The sequence below is a fragment of the Amia ocellicauda genome, chromosome 19 (genome assembly GCF_036373705.1).
Source record: "Amia ocellicauda isolate fAmiCal2 chromosome 19, fAmiCal2.hap1, whole genome shotgun sequence".
NCBI classification, from domain to species: domain Eukaryota; kingdom Metazoa; phylum Chordata; class Actinopteri; order Amiiformes; family Amiidae; genus Amia; species Amia ocellicauda.
Genome location: NC_089868.1, coordinates 26,743,796 through 26,771,121, shown reverse-complemented (window position 1 = coordinate 26,771,121; position 27,326 = coordinate 26,743,796). Strand labels below are relative to the sequence as shown.

Sequence of the window (27,326 nt, the reverse complement as noted above, 5' to 3'; positions counted from 1 at the left end):
CACTAAGGTCTGGTTTTAAAGTGCGTTTCCTTTGGAGATGCCCTGAAATGAGGAGGACTGTCTGGGGTTCAAAAGACCGCCACACAAGCTGTGCACATCTCACTGAGCAGGCCTCGGCAGAATGGGACAGGAAGCCCGGAGAGCACGGGCCACGGAGAGGACCTTGTCCAGCTAATGCAGACTTCTACAACCCCCTTCCCTGGCACACATGATCAAAGAACAACAACAAAACAAGAACTGTGCAGCCCCATCTCAGTTACACAACCCCACCTCCTGTATCAACCATGCTCACACTCTCTCAGTCTCTCACTACCGCCCCACCTCTGACCACCAAGCCCAGCCGGGATACAATACCGACAGGCTGGTCCGATGCCGAGACCCTCTGCTGAGATGATTTGCCCCGGCCCCTCAGAGTTTGTCCCACACATCCAGCACTGCTAAACCCACCCATCCCAGACCCAGGTGACCACGGCGCAGACCACCGGACACCCAGAGGAAGGATGAGCCGAGGAGCCCGGCGGCCGCTCTGCCTCCCTGCCCAGACGCAGCGGCACCCCCAGCGTGCACCACCCCCCGTTTGTGGCACATTTCTGTCTCCACAGCTATTAAGGAGTCATTAGCCGCTTGCGCTCAGGGGCAGCAGGTTTCATTAATCTTCCACGGGTGGCTTTTCGGCAAGGTCATTGCCCCGCCGCCCCTGTTAATTAGAGAGCTGCACTTTTAGTTGGTGCGGCAAAGCTCTGCATCAAAACAAAGTTGTGTGAAAAGTGCTGCGGTGCTCTGGCGTTTCCATTTTCATTGTCGTCGTCGTCCCCCCCACCCCGTAGACCTTGCTCGTTAGGAAAACACAATCCAGCCTCACCACACACTTCTCTAACAATATGACTGTGCCAGCCTGGGCAACAACATCTCTGACACACACTCAAACCTCTGTTACCCACTGTGTATCCCAACAACACGCAGTGCTCGTCTATGAACTTTGACTAGCACAACTGGCCCCGTTTACACACCAGGTTCATATGCTGACCGGGGTTGGGGGGTTCGTGGCATTAACACAGGAAAACAACTACTGAAAAAAATTATTGACAACCTTTAGTAAATTTGTATAAACCTACAGCTGCATATAAATCGAGATCTATGACAAAGTTTACACGCACGTATGACGTCAGTCAGATCCGCAGTGTTGATAAGCCCCGCCTCCAGGAAAACACCGTGCAAATAAACGCACTGTAGTGCGCCACTCACATTACAAATATACACCCGTGCCCCGGGAGAAGACCTCTATGGGCATTTCACGACAATTAAGCTCACCCACACGAAATGAACCCACTCACACCTACCTAACAAACATCGAAACACTGCTAAATACCAGCAAATACGTCATCTACAAAACTGCGTAAAAACCGGCAGGAGAGGATTGTGGGTAATGTTGTGATATGAAGGGCCTATAACGGACGCATCCCCCGTACCTGGGCTAGGCGCGTCCGGCGCCTCTGCTCGGGCCTTCCCCTGCTGGTGGCTTCGGCTCCGGTCCAGACGGTCCGGGAGTGCTGGACGGGTCCTGCCGTTTCCCACGCAGTGAAGTGCAGGAGGTGTGCGTGACGGATCCAGCCCAGTCTGCGGTGTGACTGCGGTTTACCTCAGACCGGCGGCCTGTTCGGCGAGCTCGTTATTCTGTTATCGCTGTCTTTTTACTTCAGTTGTTGTTCAGTTCGACACAACCTAGTCTATGAAAACTTTATTTATTTATTCGTTTATTTATTTTCTTCCATAATTAAAAACGGACGGGCCCGAACCGCCACGGCAGTTTTTCGGCAGCACGACATGACGTCACGTGACCACGCCCACACTCATGACATAAGCCCCGCCCGCCTGTAGCAGTACTATGATTGGCCGATTGATTTCAAGAGCTCCCGCCTCCTGTGCAAGCGCTCTGATTGGCCGGTTTGGCCTGGGACAACAAAATGAACCTGGTTCAAAATCTTTATTATGGAATTGAAAGTGTTAGATTTATTTATACATGGAGCCTGAAAAAATGTTCTTAACACAATAAGGAATTGTCTTTCAAAATGAAATGATCGCATTCAATGCACCAGAGGATAAGAAAATAATAAATATAGCAATAAACGATGTAGACAGTCATTTGATCCGTAAATCTGTAAAATAAAAATAACCTCGTATGGGTTTAGACACATGTGTCACAATCTAAACTGTAATATTACCAGGGTTGTTTATTTAATCAAATTAAACACATGAAGTGAATAAGAACATGAGTGTCCAGTCGAGAGGAGGCCATTCGCCCCATTTGGTGTCCATTAATAACTAATTGATCCAAGGATCCTATCCAGTCTGTTTTTGAATGTTCCCAAATTTTCCCAAAGAGAATAGGCTGAAGCCATCTCTTCACACAGTGACCCTACCGCTTACAGACACATCCAGTAACCCCATCCCTCTCTCTCTCTGGTGTCAAGTGCCGGGGTGGCCCCTGGCACGGCGCACTAACGGCCGGTGTTGCTGTTCATGGCCGCCTGTAGCGCCGAGAGCCCCGGCTGTTGATTCTCTCGTCCTTCTTTTCAGGCGCAGTTGCCCTGGTTGTCAAGGTGTAATAAAGAGGATTAGTATTATCAATGGACACAGAGGCGGCTCCCCGGCGGTCCACTCCACCGCTTCACCTTGCCCATTGTCCGGCCCGGCGGCAGGGTCCTCGCTGGTGCATTAATGGGGGGGGGGTCCTCCAACGCGGTTGAACATTAAGAGGCTGGTGTCAGCCGGGGGAACCGGACGGCATTGTGGGGCCCCCGATCTCTCACACCGCGCTCTTCAGAGCTGCAGGCGGATACAAAAGCTGCGGAGAGAGAGCTGGGGGGGTCGGATTCACTTACTCGAGTGTCTTTCAAAGGGATCTGCCAATCAGCCCACAGATCGGGAAGACACTTTGTGAGATGGAGGAGAGGGGAGAGAATGGAGGGAAGAGAGGAGGAGTGTGATGCTTCCTGGGTCCAAGGGGGGTTAGACTAATTTAAGTTACACAGGTGCAAAACTCTAAAGGAAAATAAATAGATCGTTTGTGTTTGTGTGTTTGTTTGTTTTGTCTGTTTGCTTAATTGCTGGGAATAAAGATCAAACACATTTAGTTCCTTCAAATAGAATGTGTTTAGTTCCATAATAGAATGTGTATAGCAACAATTACAATACTTTATAATTATAAATAGTGTTGTTGTTGTTGTTGTTATATGAATAATAATACATCTTCACAGGAAAACTGGAAGGGGCAAATGTGTCGGGGGACCGATATGATGGAGGTGTACATTTCAATTAAGGGGACTGGGTAATATCTTGCGTTATCACAGAAAATGTAGATTTAATTATCACATTAATTATCTCACTCTGTGCAATAAATGCAATAAATCAATTGCGTTTCCCGTTCCTGCGCCGTGCAGGAATAAAATATGCCGCAAACACAGAATAGAAAAGATGCGAAACTTGCAGGTTGCCAAGATGGAAAGCTGTGTTTGTGTGCGGTTACGCTTCACCGGTGTTTGTTGGTCGTTGTCATTGTTAGTGCTGTGGCCCGTTCGGTTGCTGTTTCTTGGCTGTGAACGATGGCCTGGGAGGTCCGGACTCGGGGCTGAAGACATTGACCAGCTCCGACATAGGATCCAGCTGCACAAACACACCCAAGCGGGCACCGTGGGCTCAGTGCAAAACAACGCTGCGAGCCAGAAAAATTTCTGGGTCTTTGCAAAGGTCAGATTCCTTAATTCAATTTCACAAACTAAGAAAACAGCGCAGTCGGCCGGTGCGAGTGTATGTATCGTTTATCTCAAGATCTTTTCATTCACATTTGAGTGCATATTATTTATTATTATTATTATTATTATTATTATTATTATTATTATTATTATTATTATTATTATCTATTTCTTAGCAGACGCCCGTGTCCAGGGCGACTTACAAAGGTGTCCAAAATCTTTACGTCCAGTGCTACAGTTATGTTACAAACAACTTATCCCAGCAGATGTTGTGCACTGTAACTATATCACTGTGATTGGTTATTAGGGGAAACAAGTTCTTGATTGTTTTGGCTACGCCGTGCAAAAAGCCACACACACATCTCGGTGTTAATATGTGTAATTTCAACGCATTAGTTAATCAAATGTACACACTCTTAGAATTAAAGTGTTAAATTCCACACCTTCTGTGTTTGTTCAAGGACAATACAACTTTGTGTTAAAATTCACCAAATTACAACACAATAATGTGTCTTTTTTAATACAATTTTTTCCTCCAGGTAGACTTGTGTTCAAAAGACACATTGTTGTGTTGTGCTTTGGTGAATTGTAATACACAGTTTAATTGTTCAAACAAACACAGAAGGTGTTACATTTAACACATAGTCCTGAGTGAACAATTAAAAAATAGAAGAATTTAAGTGTTTTTTGTTCATTTAATTGTTTTAAATTCAGTCTTAACACCTTGTGTCTTCATAATGTGCAATGTCCTTACAGCTCACAATTAGAGTCAAGATCAATTATAAACAATATGTGTGATTTTTAAAATAAATATAGACATTTCTCCAAAGTTGTGCCAAAAAAATTAAAACATAAAATGCAAGCGTTTCAGAATGAGGTCAGCTCTCCTTTTCTACGAGGATGTGGGAATCGGGTGCAAGACATAGTGTCTGTCCGGGTGGCGTGGATCACGAAAACAAGCACACAGTGTCCACGCAGGGATCTACCCCCCACCATCTGCCGGTGGGTGTAAGAGCTGAACCTCGGGGGCTTGTGCTGGATCTGCTAAAGACATTAGAGCCACAGAGACAGCACTCACTTCTCTAAATAAACATTAGTCTTAAAAAGTTTGCCCCTGCGACCCCGGGCAGATCGGGTTTCACCTCGGGCTGTAAACTCCTATTTTATCGCTCGTGTACAGACTTTCCCACTCCTCCGAAAACAGCCCGGCACTCACACAACATTAAATATCGTTTTGAGATGACCCGGGCTGGGTGTTTTGACGTGTAAAACGTGTCTTACTTTGTCATACGTGGCAGAACTATTAAACCGTTTAGTATTTTCACTGGAAGCGAAATATATTTCTCTATTGGAATAAATTGTGACACGGGATTTTTGGAACTGATAAAGACGTGGATACATATATCAATCAATATGATAATTTTTTAATTACCACTTTTCCTGAATTCGTTATTACATCCTTTTCAGTCATGAACAATCCTAAGCCACAGCCTCAACACGGTATCGATAACACAAATTAGCAACACAAAAGCAATAGCCTACCCATCCTCGTCTGTAACCGCAGGTCTTTATTGCACACAATCGATCGCCGCAGCTTAAGGATGTCAATGGCCTAATTAATGCAGCGCGATCGACCCTGTCCTGAATGCCTTTCGATGCAAGGGTATTTAGACACTACAATGCGTTATCGACCCGCCAGCCAGAGGGTCTCCCGGGTTACACAGCGGAATCCAGGCCCGGCTCGGGGACCCAGGGCCGGCAGGAGCAGCAGGGCCGGGACGTCACTTCCGACCAGCAACACAGAGTGACCCGTCCAGCGGTCAAGACAGATGGACCTCCAGACCCAAAAGCACCACTGAGACCCGGGTTAGGCCTTCGCTGTGAGGTTTCTCCTTCTTCGCTACTGCACATGACTACATTTATAATAATAATAATAATAATAATAATAATAATAATAATAATAATAATAATAATAACAATACACGGGTATCTAAGAAAGAGACAGACGGAAGGACCATTTAGGAGAACCGGGCCCTTATAAAAAAGGTGGGGGGTTCTTTGTGTCTTCTGCTTCTGGAAGGTTTGGCGCTGACATACATGCTGATGATATAAAGGTCTTTAGTTGTGTATTGAATGGGTGTTTTTGTTTGCTTATTTGTTTTTGTTTAGTTGTTTCGTGTAATTTATTTGCTGTAAACTACAATGCCATTTTGCTTTAAACAAGGGACAATACTAATTGATTTGTTTGTTTGTTTGTTTTTGTTTGACAGTTTTCACGGTGTTTATGCAGCTATACACAGCATTATGTAGTATGAAGCTTTTATTCCCCGATATTTATTTGTCTCTGTTTGAGCATAACATTGTGTCAATCAATCAATCAATCAATCAATCAATTAATCAACGCAGCCCTGATATCTCCTTTGAACGCATATGAATCGCAGATACAGCGGCAGACCTCTCTCTCTCACACACACACACACAAAGGGGTCTCATCCCCAGCTTGATTTTTCCCCCTCTCCTCTCCTCCTCCTTAAGTTTGCTCGCCCTGTCATCCAGCCTCACACGGGCGCACTCGCTGTCACCGGGAGGTTAACCCTGCCGGCTTTCCGATCTCAAACCGATAGGGAAATGGACAGATGTGATCCCGGCGAGAGCCGCGTTCACTCCAGACACAAGAGCCCATTGAGCTCAATTGCGCACTCCTCCGTGCACTTGCGTCTCCGTGTCAGGAAGCATAACATTTTCTCAGTGTGTGTGTGTGCGTGGGGTGGGGGGGTGGGGTGCAGCTGCGCCTCTCTATCACGATCAGGCTAATAGCGACGGGGCACATGTTAAGCCCTTGTCGTTATTAACATTAATATCTGCGTGTCCCCCGGCGCTCACGGCGGTTTGCGTGGATCCGAGCCTCTGCGGGACCAGCGCACCCAGCGCGCCCAGCGCACCCAGCCCAGCGCACCCAACGCACCCAACACACCCAGCACCCAGCCCAGCGCACACAACGCACACAACGCACCCAGCACCCAGCCCAGCGCACCCAGCACCCCATGGCGATCGTAATGATATTAAAAGAGGAGAGACATGCCATAAGGCCAGGGGAGCACTTAGGCTGCGTAATACATAAATAAATAAATAAAATATATATTTAACACAACTGAAATAAGCACACAGCGCACTCGACTTGATGGGAGATGTTTACCGTAGACTGCATAAAGCCAAACTGGCAAACCAATCCACCCGGCGCATAGGAGCCAGTCTGAGCAGATACATACATAGATACATAAATGGACAGACATGCATACGTGCACAAACACACTGATGTTCCAGAACCAGACATCGAGAACACAATAATAAACCTTTAGGGTTCCTGGGGTTGATACTGTGGAGGAACCCTTACAGGTGCTTATTAGAACCTTTTCCAAACAAGGATCCTTAAGAACCGTAAATGTGTCTTAAATCAACCGCGATCATGATGAGAAAGGGTCTTAAATGATCCCTTACGACGGACCCCACGGCTCTTAAACGAACTCTTTAGCTCACGAAGAACACAAGTGTTCCAACAGAACCGCTGAGGAACCTTCCAGCAATAGAGAGTGCAGTGTTGTGCGCTGATTATCCTTGTCAACATAGTCTTTGAGTGACATAAAATATAAAATATATTACTTAATATAACTAAAGAATATAAACAGAAATATTAATATTAGGCGCTCTTCTATATGGGATTTATTAGTTGTTTTTCTTTGAATGAGGAAAAATAGAGAAAAGTTAATTAGATAATAAACTCGTTTTACTTCAGTTTTTATGATAACAGTTCAGATTTACCCATGTATTTGAATTATTGTATTTTCTGAGCTTACTTATAGCAGTGTCATATATTAATCAGTTTACAGCTGTTGAGTATATTGCACTGATAATAATAATAATAATAATAATAATAATAATAATAATAATAATAATAATAATAATAATAATAATAAAGTTAATTTTATCTTGCTGAACACACGCAGATATTGCCTCCGTTTTTAATGCACCTGTGCATTAATTACATAAAGGAGGTATTTCTCAGCGGCGGTAGTCCAGGTAATTGGGGGGTGGGGGGTTATCAAAGTTGTCTGCGATGTGATTTCTAAAACCTCACTCTGGCCACTTTAATTATTATCTGCGTTCAAAAATTTGCATAATGTTGGCCATGAGCATGACGACATTTTCATTTATTAGCGCTGCTTATTATCAGTATGATTTTATTACTAGTAGTAGTGGCAGTAGAAGTTGTAGTACTCTCTTAGAACTAATGTGTTCAAGGACTAAATAACTTTGTGTTAAATTTGACCAAAGCGCTTAGCTTTTACTGTCCAGGATGTAGGACCTCACTTACTGTACTTGCCTGTGTAAATTGGAAGTTGTAAAATGTATTATATTTTGAATTGCTCTGTTTAATGTAAATTTGAATTTGTAATGTTTGATGCCTTGTACTGAACTGTATTCGTGCACTTTGTATTGCACTTATATTGTAAGTGGCCCTGGATAAGGGCGTCTGCCAAGAAATAAATACAAATAAATAAATAAATAAATAAATAAATAAATAAATACTTCACAATAATGTATATTTTTAGCGCAGTTCTGTTTGGGAAAAACTCATTAATGTGTTAAAAATACCCAGTATTGTGTTACAAATACACATTATTCTGTTGTACTTTGGTACATTTTAACAAAAAGTTGTGTTGTCCTTGAACACATTAGTTCTAAGAGTGTAGTCTTTGTATTATTTGTATTATTATATTTCCGTAGTAGCGGTAATAATAATTGTATTTGTGTGTACAATGCCGTCGTCAATGTGATACTGTACGTCGTATGCGTGTCGTGCTTGTGTTTGTCTTTCTTTAGTCAGATTGCTAATCGGGACAGGCCCTCACCTCACTGGAATTACTTATTTATTCCAGTTTCCTTCAGGCAGACCTATATTCACACGTCCTCGGTGTTTATATATAAAACACTTGGCTTGTTTGTTCAGGGACTGAGAGTTTGATGCTGATTATTACAGTTTCCAAAAGCAGTTGAGTTAAGATGCGCGTCATGACACAGGCAGTGTGTTAACAGCGCACTCTTATACCTCATGACAGTATTTTATATTATTGTATTTAAGGGGATTTCCATATCACCCGTACTGTTCCCAGCTCTCTCCCAAATCCTCGGCGCTATCAGTTTAAAGGTGATTATTATTTAATGAGTCACTGTGAAATTGGGTTTGTTTTTGTAAGACGTGTACCGCCAAGCCCTAATAGCGCCGAAGTGACCGGTGCGCTGCCGCACTGAGGCCCGGGCAGGTGGCCGGCCGGCCGGGCGTCACGGCTTTTAGCAGCAGCGGAGGAGCGCGTCCAAAGTTAATATTGTGTTTCCAGTGCGAGGGATGTGCTCTGTCTGCGGTTTATTTACACATCATAAATTCATTAAGCCGAAGATTCCTCTGTCAACTGGAAAAACATGGGAAAAATATTTAGGGGGGAGGTAACAAAAATAATAAATAAATAAATAAATAAAACTTCTCTTAATTTATGGCGACACCCCATCCCGCTGCCCCTGAGGTTTGGGAGTCTTATCCACGGGGTGCATTCCTGAGACGCTTCTCCAGTCCTGCCGGGAGGAGGGGGATGGGGTTCCCTGACAGACCGATGGACACAGACACAACACCCCTCAGCAGCAGGTGGTGCGGACGGAATCAGGATGCCTGCTCATAAATTCACTGCACACACAATACACATAGCTTTACTGGAACAAATCCGGTATCATAATAATAATAATAATAATAATAATAATAATAATAATAATAATAATAATTATTATTATTATTATTATTATTATTATTATTATTATTATTATTATTATTATTTTATTTTATTTTTTTCGGGTGTGTTGGAATTCAAACTAATCAATTATGGTGTTAAAACGCGTGATTGTGTTTTGGACTGTGTTGTGAACTGTTTTTAACTGTGTGCACTGTGTCGTGTTCTGTGATTTACTGTGTGCACTGTGTCGTGTACTAAACTGCTGCTGTCCCTGTGCTTAACTGATTCCAGGACAGAGCTGTCAGACCCACGCGTGTTCGCAGTTCTGTGCTGAGGTGTGTAGTGAAGCGCAGCGCATAGCGGTAGATGAACAGATTAAAGGTTTATCATGCCGATGCTTTAGCAAAATCACACGAATCGGGGTTTAAATTACACTTTTTGAGGCCAAGTGCTTGTTTTTGCCAGATTGAAGACCACTGTTTTCTTAATTATATTTCATTAAACACAGACAGGGATGTAACACTGTAGGCCACAGCTTCAGTTTCGGACGGTCAAATAGAGAAACCACCATCACCCCCACAATAACAATAATAAAACAACAACAACCGTCCATACTGTTCACTCTCACCACACAATGTTGCGAGGCTATAGCACTCTTAAACGCGTCACAGATCGTTTACCGAGACTCAAGACTGGTCTGGAAGGACAAACACGTTTTAATGATCAGAGGGAAATCAAGTCTTATTAATTGGTGTTAATTGACTCTGACCCCGGGGTCGCCTTGTTGAACACAGACCCGCTGCGTGGCTCCGGATGCTGTGAGCGCAGCGCTGATGGCAGAACTGACCGCCTTTAGCACAAACTGCACACTTACACACGCACTGTACAAGGGTGTGCTTTTACTATTTTGAACAAACTCGATATATGCTGTAATTGTAAAACGCAAGTGTGTGCTACTGTATACAGGTATATAGATGCAAAGGATTTATACGGAGCGGTTTATTTGCCCTGTACCTGCTTAATCAAATAAATAAATTATTAATTTATTATTATTATTATTATTATTATTATTATTATTATTATTAATATTACTATTATTATTATTATTTTTATTCACAATCCAACAACTGTCATTTTCGCTAAGCTGAAGAAAATGTAATTTTGAAAGACTGAACCCTGAAGCAAATAAAGCCTTGAATTATTATTATTATTATTATTATTATTATTATTATTATTATTATTATTACTACTACTACTACTAATAATAATAATAATAATAAACTCAAAGAGCAACGACACACTGCAGGCTGTAGTAAAAACAATAATAAGTACTCATGTGTTACACTATGCCTGTACACAAATTATTACCGTCCCTGAACACAGATTGCGTTACATTCAACATGTGTGTTGTAAGTGTGTGTGTGCTGATGCTGGATATGTTTATGATCGGTGTTGGGGGGTCTCAGTGCCGGCGCATCAAACAGCTCATTAGCATGCGAAAGAGCCGGAGCTGCGGGCCGGATCAAAGCGAGCCGCCGGCCCGGACCGCGACACCTGCCGCTCCGCACCGAGAGTCCCGTCACTGTCCCGTCTCTGCTTTAACACACACCACAACAACACAGCAGACCAACAAAAGCGAGAAAAACGAAAACCGATCAAGTGTGTGTGTGTTTATTTTTGAGAGACAGCGAGTAAGACAGAGAGAGAGGTGTGGGGGACAGTAAGTCATTCTAACATGTATTATTACTATTATTATTATTATTATTATTATTATTAACGCATTTGTTCAGTCTAGCAGTAGCAGCAGTCGTTGAGGTACTCCGCTAATAGTATTTACAGGTGTTATAGAAAGTATAGATTTTAATGTCACTTTTCAGTAATTCATCTAAACAACTAAATGTTAAAGTTAAAACCAGCCCATAGGAAATTAAAACAGAGCCTCTCCTGTGTGGTGCTAATTAACGGGATTGTAATTGTGTCACTAATCCCTATTGAGCAGTGTGTGATGCGCGCAAACACAACTCTTCCGAGAATACACAAAACGCAGCACGACACACCATAAAGCACCACTTTTGCAACGATAACTTTTTGTTCTTGGTAATGTTTTGTAACTAAATAATGGCCTAATTGTACAGTCGCTCGGTGATGTTGGGGTTGTTGTGTGTGTAGTGAGCTGTGTGCAGTGGGCTGTGTGTAGTGAGCTGCGTGTAGTGGGCTGTGTGTAGTTGTGTGCAGGGCTGTGTGGAGTTGTGTGCAGTGTGTAGTTGTGTGTAGTGGGCTGTGTGTAGTGAGCTGTGTGTAATTGTGTGCAGGGCTATGTGTAGTTGTGTGCAGGGCTGTGTGTAGTTGTGTGCAGTGGGCTGTGTGTAGTTGTGTGCAGGGCTGTGTGTAGTGGTCTGTGTGTAGTTGTGTGCAGGGCTGTGTGTAGTTGTGTGTAGTGGGCTGTGTGTAGTTGTGTGCAGGGCTGTGTGTAGTTGTGTGTAGTGGGCTGTGTGTAGTTGTGTGCAGTGGGCTGTGTGTAGTTGTGTGTAGGGCTGTGTGTAGTTGTGTGCAGGGCTGTGTGTAGTTGTGTGTAGTGGGCTGTGTGTAGTTGTGTGCAGGGCTGTGTGTAGTTGTGTGTAGTGGGCTGTGTGTAGTGGGCTGTGTGTAGTTGTGTGCAGGGCTGTGTGTAGTTGTGTGTAGTGGGCTGTGTGTAGTGGGCTGTGTGTAGTTGTGTGTAGTGGGCTGTGTGTAGTTGTGTGCAGGGCTGTGTGTAGTTGTGTGTAGTGGGCTGTGTGTAGTGGGCTGTGTGTAGTTGTGTGTAGTGGGCTGTGTGTAGTTGTGTGCAGGGCTGTGTGTAGTTGTGTGTAGTGGGCTGTGTGTAGTTGTGTGCAGGGCTGTGTGTAGTTGTGTGTAGTGGGCTGTGTGTAGTTGTGTGTAGGGCTGTGTGTAGTTGTGTGTAGTGGGCTGTGTGCAGTGGGCTGTGTGTAGTTGTGTGCAGGGCTGTGTGTAGTTGTGTGTAGTGGGCTGTGTGTAGTTGTGTGCAGGGCTGTGTGTAGTGGGCTGTGTGTAGTTGTGTGCAGGGCTGTGTGTAGTTGTGTGTAGGGCTGTGTGTAGTTGTGTGTAGTGGGCTGTGTGTAGTTGTGTGTAGGGCTGTGTGTAGTTGTGTGCAGGACTGTGTGTAGTTGTGTGTAGGGCTGTGTGTAGTTGTGTGCAGTGGGCTGTGTGTAGTTGTGTGCAGGGCTGTGTGTAGTTGTGTGTAGGGCTGTGTGTAGTTGTGTGTAGTGGGCTGTGTGTAGTGGGCTGTGTGTAGTTGTGTGCAGGGCTGTGTGTAGTTGTGTGCAGGGCTGTGTGTAGTGGGCTGTGTGTAGTTGTGTGCAGGGCTGTGTGTAGTTGTGTGTAGTGGGCTGTGTGTAGCTGTGTGCAGTGGGCTGTGTGTAGTGGGCTGTGTGTAGTTGTGTGCAGGGCTGTGTGTAGTTGTGTGTAGGGCTGTGTGTAGTTGTGTGCAGTGGGCTGTGTGTAGTTGTGTGCAGGGCTGTGTGTAGTTGTGTGTAGGGCTGTGTGTAGTTGTGTGTAGTGGGCTGTGTGTAGTGGGCTGTGTGTAGTTGTGTGCAGGGCTGTGTGTAGTTGTGTGTAGGGCTGTGTGTAGTGGGTTGTGTGTAGTTGTGTGCAGGGCTGTGTGTAGTTGTGTGTAGTGGGCTGTGTGTAGTGGGCTGTGTGTAGAGCTGTGTGTAGTGGGCTGTGTGTAGTTGTGTGCAGGGCTGTGTGTAGTTGTGTGTAGGGCTGTGTGTAGTTGTGTGTAGTGGGCTGTGTGTAGTTGTGTGTAGGGCTGTGTGTAGTGGGCTGTGTGTAGTTGTGTGTAGGGCTGTGTGTAGTGGGCTGTGTGCAGTTGTGTGCAGGGCTGTGTGTAGTTGTGTGCAGGGCTGTGTGTAGTTGTGTGTAGGCTGTGTGTAGTTGTGTGTAGGGCTGTGTGTAGTTGTGTGTAGTGGGCTGTGTGTAGTTGTGTGTAGGCTGTGTGTAGTTGTGTGCAGGGCTGTGTGTAGTTGTGTGTAGGGCTGTGTGTAGTGGGAGGTCAGCCTCGCTGCTGTGCCTGAAAGTCTCTGGTTTTGTTCAGTTGCCGGAGTTTGCGGCTGTCGAGCAGGAATCGCACCCGCACTGAAGAGCGGCAGCTCCGGCTGAAGGTGAGCCGAGCGGCGCTGTGCGGCTCCGGGACGGGGCTCCCTCTCCCGGCTCGCATGGACGCGGAGCCTCGCTGTAGCTGCCATGGATTTTTTTTTTCTTGTTTTTTTTTTTTGCTTTATTTTGGTTCTTTCTACCCAATTATTTATCGTGTTTTTCAGAGAGAGTTGTGCTTCTGAAGCGCTAGTGAAAAGATCTCAGTCCCAGAGTAAGAGCGGTGTCGTCGGCGCGGCTCCTGTCCGGTGGGATGTTTGTGGTCTTCAGCACCGAGGCCTGGAGGCGGCCCAGGTGTCACAATGGCCTGGTGCATTCAGAAAACACACTTCTAAACCCACTCAGAAAGGGCTGTGCTGGAGCCAACACAAATGCACAAATGCAAGGACCACACAAATGCACTTTATTTGTGTGTGACAATAAAATCAGCAAAAGACAACACTGTGAAGCAGTCCTTTTGAAACGACGTGCCGGTATTTCGAAAGCACTGCGCGGTTTGTTGGCTCCATAAAGAACTCCACAAACAGACACTTTCATTTTTAAACACGTTGTCTTTATGTTTTTGTGCGTGTGCGTCTCTCAGACTGGCTGCGGAAATTGTACAATAGTTCCCCTTTAGGTCTAAGAACAATACTCGTCACAATACATATCTTTTTATGGAGATAGTTGGTTCTCTTCATTTTCACAGAAACAGCTGTAATTCTATTCACACAAAAATATATTTTTTAAAATAAACAAATAAATAATATGGAATCGCGCTTCAGTGTGGGCCTACATATGTATTCAACCATCTATACACACACACACATTATATATATATATATATATATATATATCCCACAGATTGAGTTTGTGTGCTTCACGCCTCATTTGATCTTCTCTCGGACTGGCATTCGCACCTGCAATTTTAAAAATAAAATAAAAATCCTGGAGATTATACCAAATCGTCGTTATACCCAGTTCATATTGCTACCTGTGTTTAGTGTTCGTGTTTAGTATCAGACTCGCACCGTGTGCGGGCAGTACGTGCTTCAGTCCCGCACAGGGTGAGGATGCCCTGCGTCTGGCAATCTGAGGTTTGGGGTCGGTTCTCCGAGTTGCCTGTTGGCCTTTTACATGTTTTCGTTCACCGAGGAAAACATACACATTTTTATGTATTTATTTTCTTGGTGGGCCGGTGCACCATTTTACGTTTTAACTACAGTATATTGTTTATCACTGTAAAGATGAAGATGATGAAAATGATTAGTATGATCTATGCAGGTTTTGTACTGTACATTGTATAGGCCTGTTTATGTCAGTGTCTTTGGATCTTAAATCATAACCGAAAATATTCGCCATAGTGCATAAAATACGTTTTTGCCAGAGTGATTTATACATCCTACATGCGCGCACACACACAGCTGCGGGCTGGCATTGTGCTGAAGAGCCGGTGAGTAACGGCATCAGATACATACAGAGCAACAAAAGCACAAACACGATTGATACGATTCCCACAAAGAAACAGCTACTTCGCTTATTATTATTATTATTATTATTATTATTATTATTATTATTATGATTATTATTATAATAATTATATAATATAATAATAATAATAATAATAATAAATAATAATATTTCAGTTTTTTATGTTTTGCGAAATTAAAACATTTGGGCATGAGGGCAGTTTGTGTCTGTGCTTCAGATTTTTTGCCCTAATAATAATAATAATAATAATAATAATAATAATAATAATAATAATAATAATAATAATGAGTGCAGTCCACACCGCAGTGGGTTAACTCTGGCCACCCACGGACGGTCAACCCCCACACGGCCCTCACACCCGTCCACAGACACTCATGTTCAGAAAACAACTGCGTCCAGCAGACAGATAGACAGACAGAAGGAGAATAAAACGACGACCCGAGCTGTGCAGGTGGATGAGTGTAACACAAAACTAAACACACGAATCTTTCACTGACTCATATAGGAATAGAGTTAATGCGTTAGACACATACATACATACTGAAGAAAACTAAAGTTAGTATGAAGTAAATAATAATAATGATATATGTCGCCCTGGATAATGGCGTCTGCCAAGAAAAAAATACAAATAAAATAATATTAAACACAATTAATATGTGTTGCGTTTTTGCTATGCTAATTAATGCATGCAGTGTTAGACTATTATATATATATATATATATATATATATATATATATATATATATATATATATATATATTAGTTTATTAATTTGTATTCATCCTAAAATTGTCGATCTGATGCAACAAAGTGGAATCGGAGTTTATATATCTATTTAAATGAATTAATGTATTTATTTATTACTTGTAAACCTTCAGGCGGTGTCTTACGTGCTTATTTGGCTCATTAACGTGATCAGCACTTTTCTCTGCCAGCCTGACGTGCGATGATTAGGGTATCAATGCGGATCAGAGCCGGAGCCGGGCTGAGGGTCGCTCTCCCACCGGGGGATTCACCTGCCACGACCCCGTACAGCTGCACCGCACATTACTGTATCAAACACACACACACACTCACACACACTCACACTCACACACACACTCTCACACACACACAGCAAGACCGCGGGTCGCTGCAGTGCGGGACACTGAGCTGGTCTTGTGTTTACATCTGGCCAAGACCAATAATAACTGCTTTTGACGTCGTACATCTTTATGTAAAACTCGGACTATGTTGAAATTGCAGATTTAAGTCTTAAGCGATGCACGGGTGTACAGAAGCCACAACAAAACAACAACGACAGCAGAGTTTACATCACATACCGGTGGAATAAATAATCTGCAATATATAAAAAGGATCATTTGGACAAGATCAGAACTCTTCCTCATTCGAGAACCGGACATAAATCACCGCGATTTCACACATTTTATTAATTCTCATTGTGGCGTCAAATCAAACTCCAGTTGCTGTTTAACTGCTTTTATTCGAGTCTTGCTTTTAAATTATTATTGCATAAGAAACACACTTGTATAAAAATATTCTTTTCAATAATATGTTCTCAATTTAAAAGTGTGAACCCGCTTTAAAAATGTATAAAACCCGATAGGCTAAGTGAATAAAATAAAATAAAAATAGATAAATAAATAAATAAACAAATAATCAATTAAACACATAATCTAACCTTATTAAATTAAAGTATTCTCCGTGTCTTCTTTTAGAAGCCACATAGAGTTAAATTATTTTAAAAATTATTTAAGAATATATTACATTTTTCTCACATTTATCATCATAATTAGAATTAATAGATTTTATGTTATTTCTGTTGAAGGAGCGCTAAGACAATCAAGCATCAGCCCGGGAGAGCACAGCTCGACAGTGGAAACACTTCGCTTAGACACTAAATAGTGCAATGCCGAGTGACAATAAACCTCGAGAGTTTTTATGTTTGTGTGATTTTAAATAAATAAATACATACATACATGCATGCATACATACATACGTACAACATACAAAAAACACCTCAACACCGCAAAATGTTTAAAACTTCTGCCTGTGCACGTCTGCAAAGATACTACAATTCATAAAACAGAAAAAGTCTATTTTTTTAGTTGAGAAATTCCACTGGAAATCTCTCCTCTCTCGCCAGGGCGTGGGTGGTCCCGGATGCTAATACGCCAGAGCAAGAAAATGAAAGCAAAATGTACATGCAATTAGAAATGGTTAGAGATTGTACATTGTAGCCGTAACCCCTGAGTTAATACTGGGATCTGATTAAAACCATTTACTGCAGGCGGCCTGGTTCCACTGGAGATAATGGGAAGCAGAGCGGGCGACAGATTTCACTCCAACGCGAGAAATCGGATACGGGGAGGAAGTGCAGGATTGCTAACGGGCTGCGTGTGTGTGTGTCGTTTCAACATTGCACAACTTTAGAAAGAAAGAAAGAAAGAAAGAAAGAAAGAAAGAAAGAAAGAAAGAAAGAAAGAAAGAAAACAAAGACAAGGAGCGGATAAAAAGGCTAAAAGTGAAAAACTATTTTCCGAACTTGGCTCTGGACAGGAGCTGTAAAGAGGACAGGAACATTGTCCACACAAGGCCTCAGCTGCGGCGCGTTAGCGCTGCTATATCACTTCAATATTGACGCTTTGTCACTGCAAAACACTCTGACATTCAGCTAATAAACCAACCCATACAACATGGCTTCCCTCGAAATTATTATTATTAATAATAATATTATTATTTGTTAAAGTTGTGCGGCGCGGGACACGCAGGCTGTGCGCTGTTCCCACGCAGGACAGTGATGGAGATCCGCCGGACAGGAGACATCTCCTCCCGGTCTGTGCGCCTTATTGTCACGGATATATGGACTACCCTGCACACTGAAGACTTACCCCTATACTCTGCAACTTGTGTAGTTTATATATTATATGTTATGATAGTATTTATTTATTTATTCATTTATTCATTCATATTTATATTTTCTGTAACCCGAAGCCGCGCAAACAGCAGCCGTTCATTGCAATTTTGAAGTTGAAGCTCGTAATAGGCCGGTCTTTTATTCTGTCCCAAACTGCAGAACAAACCAAACAAAGCAAACAAATGACAAACAATGCGGGTTCACACCGGGACAGCACCAGCACTGTGTTCAAAGCAGCGCCTGTAAAGCAATGGCTTGTTTTTGCAGCCCTGCGCTCACAGAAAACGTCCTGTTGTTTGTGGATTTTACCACAAGGCTCAGCTGTACGTTTGCGCACCGCATTGCCATGTTTTCAATACAAATATTAGTTTTTTCTCGCAGTTTAATGTTTCCCCAGTAAAACAAATCCGGCTTTGGTTTAACTGCACAAGCAACTAAGCCTTAAAAAATAATAAAAATGAAGCTGGCTTCTGTATATTCATTCAAATGCACAAGAGTGATCCCCGTCTAACTGCCAGCCCTGACCTGAGGAGGGAGGGAAGGCAGGAGGGGAGAGGGAGACATGGAGAGAAAGCTCACACATCATACAGCATGTTTCTAGATTTAACACAAACTGTGCAGATCTTTATCAGTCACCTCCAGTCATTAGAGGTTATCAAAGCATCCTCACACCGAGGCGTTGTGCAGCTCCGCGCATAGACTAACCGTGAGACACACACTTCAGATACACTGTACAGACAGATCTCTCTCTCTGAACACACACACACAACTCTCTCTCTCTCTCTGTCTCTCTCTCTCTCTCTCACACACACACACAGGGCTCTTTCTCAGAGGTCGCTCCCCGCTGTGCTGATTGGGGGATCTGTCGCGGTTCCAGCTGTGGGCCTGTCACTATTTTGCCGACAACAAACTTTCTTTCCACCTCTCTGGTGTTCCTTCTTTCTTCCCGTCGATCTTTCTTTCTATTCTTTGTTTCTTCCTTTCTCTCTTTCAGAACTGTTTCTGTTGCCATACAAACTGCCGGGCATGTGACAGACTTGTAAGAGTCCCGAACAAGAGGCAGCGCACAAAACACGCGGGGTGAACAGAGAGAGGGAGGAAGAGAGAAAAGAGGACACACAAACAGAGAGGCATGCATTTCGCACGGCCCTGGGCTTCCTAACTCCCCAATAGTTATTTAGGCCCAACACAACTGCCTGCCACAATACCGGAGAAGCGAGAAATGGCGGCGTCAGATGGAGAGTTGTGTATCCCCTGCCCGGACCGGTGCTCCCCGCCAATCTCCCCAGATAAGTTCCCACAAAACTGCGCAGTAACGAGTACACAACCAAAAACACAACACAGTTATCATTTAAGGTGTGTTGGTCGCTACTTAACTAGGCAAGATAATTAATTAATAATTAGAATTATTGCAAACGGTCGAAAAAGAAAGTCATTGCTACAAATCCCTACAAAGATTGTCAACATTGTATATAGTATGAATATAACTTAAAAGCATCCGTGCATATATATATATATATATATATATATATATATATATATATATATATATATATATATGAGAGAGGGAGAGAGAGATTAATTATAACAAAGGTGTGCAATTCAATATGTGTGATACGGCTGAGGCCCGCTGAAAGCCCTTACACGAAGGTCAAATACAACTAACATAAACTAACTAACTAAATCAATAAATACAAGAGTAATTAAATAAATACACGAGTAAACAAACAAGAAAGGAAATGTCCTGGCACGCAATTATACACTTAGTAAGAACATTGCGAATAAACTCTGAACATGATTATAATCGGACAGTCTTCAGCTGCGTTTTAAACCACTGAGGGGGAGAATCTGTCCCAAGAGCCCGGCCTAGCGCATTCTTTTAATAGGCACTACTTTCCTTTCTTCTCTTTTCCTTTCTTTCTCTGTTTTACTGAGAGTTGTAAATACATCTGCGGGACTCTGGGACCCGGCTCGTCCTATTCAGGGCCCTGTGGTTTGACACTGTTCCCATTAACAGGAACAGTTGTTCGGGTCTCTCACTGGGCCGCCTGCGCCTCACAAGAAGAAACGGCACCTTTGGCCGCCAGCCTGGGACCCGACCACCTCATTTCCGAGCTCCTCCACTGCCATCCCAGTCTCTCCCGAGGAATTGTTTTAATTTCCTTCGTTTTTTTGCTTTATTACTTTTCCTCCTCCCCTCGAACCATATGGAAAAGATATATACATACATGCATGATAACTGAATCCAGCTATTAAACCCAATGCAACTTCTGAACCAAAGAAACTATAGACGCATTTTTGTGTTCGCTTCAAAGGCCGGGTTAGTGGGGGGGGGGACCGCCCCCGATAATGAGCTTGTCAAAAACACCCCACATAGCAATTTAGCTCCGGTAAATAAAGACCCTTTACATCCCCTTCATCTAAAAACATGTGCTGGGCAAACTTTAAAATGGATTCACTGGCCTCCTGCTTTCTCCCGCGGCGAGTCCCGCAGCCCTTTGTACGAGTCCCGAGAGCAAGCGCCCGTCTGGGAGGGGATCGCTTTTCAAACGCAAATGCGTGCGTGTCTCCCTGCGGGACCGCTCGCTGGGACCCCATTCACGGGCCGAAGGGGGGGGGTCTCCAGCGACAACATCCACACACTTGCAAAGACTGCATTGTGCGGATTAGGCCAGATGCAAACATTGCTACTACAAATTACCCCCTATCTTTCAATTATGCGTGTCCAGGCCTGCGGTCCCCGTGCATCACTGCCAGTATCAGCGCACAGCTTAATCAAGAAGAAAAGAACAAAAATGGAATAAATATGCGACACAAAACATCACGACTGGATCATCAGGGGAAACGGCATTGAAATGAAACAGCAGTAACACAACACAAACTCACAGCGGCCCAACCGCTCCACGCATACAATCCTTTACACAATATTTCAAGGAACTTTTTATAAATTAACTGACTTCCCCAAAATGCATAATAATAATAATTATTATTATTGTTATTATTATTATTATTATTATTATTATTATTATTATTATTATCAATTGTATTGCTGATGCTGTTAATTTATATTGTCGTCTTATAACAATTAAAGGATGGGTCTGAGTTTTAGGATTTCAGGCCCTAATAGGCCCCCGTGTGAGAGTCTCCTGTTGGATGCAATTTCACGCCATTAGCGGGGTAATTAGCTGCCTAATTGTAATGATGGCGGATTTGTGCGGAGCACCGGGTCCCTAAGCGTGAGGCCCCCCCCCCCCCCCCTCGAGATGAGACTCGGTTGAGAGACAGGAGCAAACTCCAACAAAATTTAAATCATTTAAGGAAAACAAATGTTTCTTTTTCGTTTTAAATTCACAAACATTTATTATTCTTTTTTTACAACAAAAATGACCTAATGGACATTTTCTGTGTTTTTCCCCCCTTAACATTAACCACCAAATATATATATTTTTGTTTGTTTTTGTGTGTTTTTTTCACAGATTTCTTTCAATAAAATAGATAACAACGAATGCACAACACCGGAACAGAATAAGAGGTAATACGCTGAACAACAACAATATGATCTGTTAACAAAATAGTTACACTTTCACCAAAACACAGATTGAAAGAAAATGGAGCAAGTTAGTGGAAAAGTAAGAAGTACTCTCGATAGCTTCCATAGTCTTTGTAATGTGCTTTAAAAAATTTAAAAATTAAAAACCTGAGTTTTTCGGCCTAGACATTTTAACAGTGCTTGTAACAAAACTTAAAAATACAAATTTAAATCAACCACCAAAAAAAGCAAGTCCGAAACACCGAAGTGCTGACACTGGCCACGTATTCAAACCAATTCCTTTCAAAATGATATTTTAAATCTAACTTTGGGGCAGATTTCAGGAATACAAGCTCCTGTGTAAACCGTGACCTCGGCCGCTGCTTGACCCCGTGATTCGCTGATTCACTGTATAAATCTGACATAGATTAAGGTTCTCATTTTATTCTCAGTATGATACATATTTACACGTCATAAATATAGTTCTACCTGTTCTTTGCATCTTTTTCAACAAAAAAGGACAAAAGAAAAGGGGGAAAATATCGAAGTGATCCGAATAGTCTCAAAAAGTGTAGGAAGCCTACCTGCGTGTAAGGCTACGGGACCAAAGAACAGTTTTGTGTCTTTCATTGTGTTTAAAAATGACAGCTGTTCAGGGCTGAGATTTTACTGGAGAAAGTCTGTCCGCCGGGCGTCTGCAGCAGGTTTTCGTGCGACAGGTTTAAATGGCTGGTGGCGGACGTGAGTGCGGGGGTGAGCATGGCGAGGATCTGCGCCGGGGTGCCCGACGGCGAGGAGGGGTACGGGGGCGCCGGGGTGCTCGCAGCGCCGCCCACCCCGATGATATTGTCTATGGAGAAGGAAGGCCGCGCCTGGCTGCCACTGTCCGCCTTCAGAGGCTGCAGCCCGGGCAGAGTCGGACTGAGCTGCGGGTAGAAAGGCTTCCTGGCCAGCTCGGTGCCCAGCAGAGAGGGGATGTGAGGCGCTGGGAACATGGAGGCCGGGGCCGGCAGGGAGCACTGCGGCGGCTGGAAGGGGAAAGCCGTGCCGTGGTGGTGGTGGTAGTTCTGCAGCTGGAGGCTGTAATTGTACCCATAGGGTCCGTAGCCGAAGCCGGGCAGGAAGCTGTTGGGGTCCCGCAGGATCTCGGTGGTCTGGTGCCTCTTGAAGCGCTTCCTCCGCCGCAGGAAGCTGCCGTTGTCGAACATGTCTGCGGACTCGGGGTCCAGGGTCCAGTAGTTGCCCTTGCCCGGGTTGCCCGGCTCCCGGGGGATCTTGACGAAGCAGTCGTTGAGGGACAGGTTGTGGCGGATGGAGTTCTGCCAGGCGGGGAACTTCTCCCGGTAGTAGGGGAACCTGTTGCTGATGAACTCGCAGATCTCGCTCAGGGTGAGCCTCTTCTTGGGGCTCTGCAGGATGGCCATGGTGATCAGGGCGATGTAGGAGTACGGGGGCTTCACCAGGGCGTTCTTGCCCGTTTTCTCTCCTGCTGCCCCTCCCCCGCCCCGGGTTGGGGTGCACTCCGACCCGCTCAGGCCGGGCGAGGGGGCGCCTTCCCCGGCGTTCCTAGACAGGTTGTCGTCCGAGTCGTTGTCCGAGTGGAAATCGTGGTACGTCCCCTCCTTGGAGACGCTCATGTCCCCGACCACGTCGATATCCACATCCTCAGACAGCACGGAGTGGTCAGACATCTCCGTCCCTAGAGTCATCGTGGGAGCGCCTTCCCCACTGAGTGCCCGTCCGCAGCCTGCGTCCGCAGCCCGGCCTCCAGCCAACACCGACACCCCCGGGGCGACACCGAGCGCCCCTGCCACACCGCAGCGCGCAGCCACGCAGATCCCCGCACAGCCGGCTGCGCACAAGCCCAGGTGCGCAGAGGAGCCGCGCCGCTGTATTCCACCGAGCCGCCGCTGGGCCGCGAAACGACAAACTTGCACTGAAGTATCACTTCAACTGATGCATTAATTTCCAGACAAGTTCCCCAATATACTCGTTTGCTTTAAGTTTAAGTTTTGCTGTTTTTGTTTAGTTTGAAAACAGAAAGCAATAAGAATAATAGTGATAATAGTGATACTAGTGATACTAGTGATAGTAATGCGGGGTTGCGGACGCACAGCGCGCGCTGCTCAGTCCCGTGCAGCCCGACTCTCTCCCGCGCGCCTCTCGGAACCCTTTTATCCGGCCTGTGACGTCACGCGGCCGCGCGTCACACCGCAGCCTGCTCGAGGCAGCCCGAGACCGGGGGCTCCTGCCCGCCGCCCCCCAGCGCCGCCCGATGCCCCCCAGCTGCCCTCCGGCTGCTTAATGCGCCATAGAGCGGGGGCGCAAGGTTTAGATTTGGACTTTGTGAAGATGTGTTCCTCTGTTTTGTTTGTTTCATTTCTATTTGTATCTGCTTCATTTTAATGTAATTTAATATATTTTCTGTGTTTGATAGTCATCCCTCCAAAATAAGGCAACAACATAAAAATATACAACCTGTCTGAAAACTGACCTCAGACTCACCGAAGTATTTACCTAATTATTATTATTATTTTTATTTCTTGGCAGACGCCCTTATCCAGGGAGACTTACAACATAAGTGCAAAACAAATTGCAAAAATACAGTTCAATAAAGGCATCAATCATTACAAATTCAATTTACATAAAATTTACATAATATGAAAACAATATTTGTATTGTTTGCTTTAACCCATCCTATATTCTTCTGTATGTAATAATAACAATAACAATATAATAATAATAATAATAATAATAATAATAATAATAATAATAATAATAATAATAATAATAACATTCAGAATAGCAATTAACTGTGTCCGTCAGGATTCGTTGATGAGTGAACTACACGTCTCACCAGTGAGACATCATTTGTATTATTAGTGACTTATGGCTGGGTTTAGTTTGCACTGTTGTTGATGCTTCACTATTATTATTATTATTATTATTATTATTATTATTATTATTATTATTAATATTATTTGTCACATTGATTTAGTTTTTTAGTTTGATATTTAGTCTTATTTTGCGTGTTTGTTCTATTTGTTTTTCATAAACTACACATTAAATACTGACAATAAAAAGCCGGTGAATTACAATAATGATTTGAATTATGATATATTGAGATGAACAGGCTATATGCATATTTTTCTCGAGTGAAAGAAAAGGAGGCCTAAACTCGTAAGCTATTTTATGCTCTTTTAAATATGAAAGACAGTGTGTTACTGTGCAAAATAATTCATTTGCACTGTTCCCAAAACCAAATTAAACCAGAGCAACACTTATACATTACTGGTAAAATAAAACACAGCCCAATGAGATGTGGTCGTGCATCGGTTTATCGTGCGGATGGGTTAACCCTCCAGTTTACTATATTGATGAGTTAACCCTCCAGTTTGTGAAATGGATGGCTCTCCGCTCTTGCTCTTCAATAACTGTATTCAGTCTGAACTGTTTTCTGTCTCCCGACAAAGGAGAAGCGGGGCTGTTTTATTGTATTTATTTATCTTGCGAGATACAGTCTAAATTGTTATTTTAAGGCCATTGACAGCGCCGAGGCTGGTCTGATCTCGTTGTGCAGCTACTTTGTGCCGCTGCCCTTCTCGCACAGACTCAAAGGCTGGATTTGAATGCAGGCGCTCCGGCAGCCCCGGGTTGAAGCGGTTTGATAAATAATTTACATTTTGCTAATTCGCATTCCACTTGCACATTCACCTGAGTGTGTTAATTAATCTATAGAGAAGCAACACATCTTTTCAAAGACTATTTGGTAAACATGAATAATTACACGAACACGCAGGCGCTATTTTTAGTTTGCACTTTGTTTTCCATTCTGGCAAAGAGAGTGGTTATCAATAAAAGGGTTTTCGGTATTTTAATCAGGGCGCACACGGAGGGGTTACACCGCCCAGCAACCCCCGACAGCTCTGCCTTTCAGTGCATCATTTCACTTGCAAACACACGTGTATGTGCCCATGGGAGGCATTGTTTCATATCTATAATACATGAATCTAAGCTTTTAGTAATAATAATAATAATAATAATAATAATAATAATAATAATAATAATAATAATAATAATAATTGTCATGAACAGGAGCGCCACACGAGCTGAGGCGTCGAGGATCAGTAAGTTACCACACGGAGGCGTGAATCTATATGAATATATTATATATTAACTCGAATAATAAAAAGCATTGCCAATTTAGTACTAGATTAAAATAAGTGTGCAATTCAGATTCCCTGCATACAAACTGAACTCAGTGTAACTGGCTGGTAACACCCTAACGTTTTGGCATGACGATGATGATGATGAAGAATTATTAATAATAATCATAATAATAATCATAATGTTTTTATTACGCAGTTCATGTGTTTCTACCAGGCTAATATTTCAAAAGAAATTCGATGTTTAATTGTATAGTGTTGTGCTCAATCACGCGTATTAATGTGTTAAAAACAACACGTATGTTCTAAGAGTGCTATGCAGACAACGCCAGTCAGTTCGAAGCTGTGGACTTCTGATGATTAAACATATATATATATATATATATATATATATATATACACATATATGTGTGTGTGTGTGTGTGTGTGTGTGTGTAGATAACACACATATTTAAGATACAATAAAAATAAAATAAAAAATAGGATTTGTTTATGCTGCACGTATAGTTTATATATCAGTTTATATATATTTTATATATATTAACTATATAAGACTATACGGGCAGTATAAACAAATTCATTTTTTATTTATTTTACACACACACACACACACACACACACACACAAAAACACACACACACACACACACACACACACATATATATATATATATATATATATATATATATATATGTATATATATTATTTTTCCACAATTGCCATGCGATTGTAATGAGCTCAGCTCACGGAGCAATCCTGTTCCACAAGCCTGGGAGAATACAGAGGAAAATGAATCACAGGGAAAACCTGTCTGATATATTTAAAAATTAATTCAATATCTGTGGACTTGCATTCATATGAATTGGCAGCACATGTCTTGTCTGGCTATGTGGGATATTTACTCGCTGATGACTCTGTGTGTGAAAGTTCAGTGTGAGAGTCAGTGTTTAAAACTGCTTCTCGCCCGTCTGTGTTCCTCCTGAATATCAGCGTGTTCCTCATTGTGGCCCTTCCAGTGGAAATCAACGCCCTTCAGACACACAGCCATCTGCAAAATAACAATTTTTAACACATTTGTTGTATCGTTTTTAAAAAAAAACTATGTGTCTTAAATAAATACAATTTCTAAACAAATAATATATACAAAGTATATTTACAACATTTTTATTTAATTGGTTAAATAACACTGATTCGAATGAAGGCCAATACTTTTGTCTAGGATTATAGAGGAGATTGAATTGTGTAGAAAAGAACGAATACAGTATTTGAAATAACAAAATGTACATAACAATTAGAAATTAAATTATTTCAATTGAAACGGGGACAGTGTGTCGCAGTGGCTCTGGCTTTACACTCTGGGCGCATTTTAGCCACATTTCAATATCGCAGCGTTAGAGTTTCTTATAAGACACGAATTCAAAACTGAAAATCAATTTCTTGTGAGTGTGTTTGCGATCATTAGCGTCTAGAAAATGAAATTCTGCCCAATCAGCTTCCTCGCTGAAAAGCGTGACGTAGCCCAAGCGCCGATGACTCACAGTGCGTTTTGCAAAATGAAGC

The 27,326-nt window shown here is 43.0% G+C and overlaps 1 protein-coding gene across 1 annotated transcript; it reads right to left on the bottom strand.

Annotated features, from left to right (window-relative positions):
* Nucleotides 1-21,411: 21,411 nt before the first annotated feature.
* On the bottom strand, nucleotides 21,412-23,732 carry foxd2 (forkhead box D2). Its single transcript, XM_066692377.1, has one exon. It carries the CDS (start codon nucleotides 23,307-23,309, stop codon nucleotides 22,236-22,238), a length of 1,074 nt encoding a protein of 357 aa, XP_066548474.1. The 5' UTR covers nucleotides 23,310-23,732; the 3' UTR covers nucleotides 21,412-22,235.
* Between the last annotated feature and the right edge of the window lie 3,594 nt (nucleotides 23,733-27,326).

Coding starts and splice junctions, on each gene's coding strand:
- foxd2 (XM_066692377.1), bottom strand. CDS start 23,309: ATGACTCTAGGGACGGAGATGTCTGACCACTCCGTGCTGTCTGAGGAT.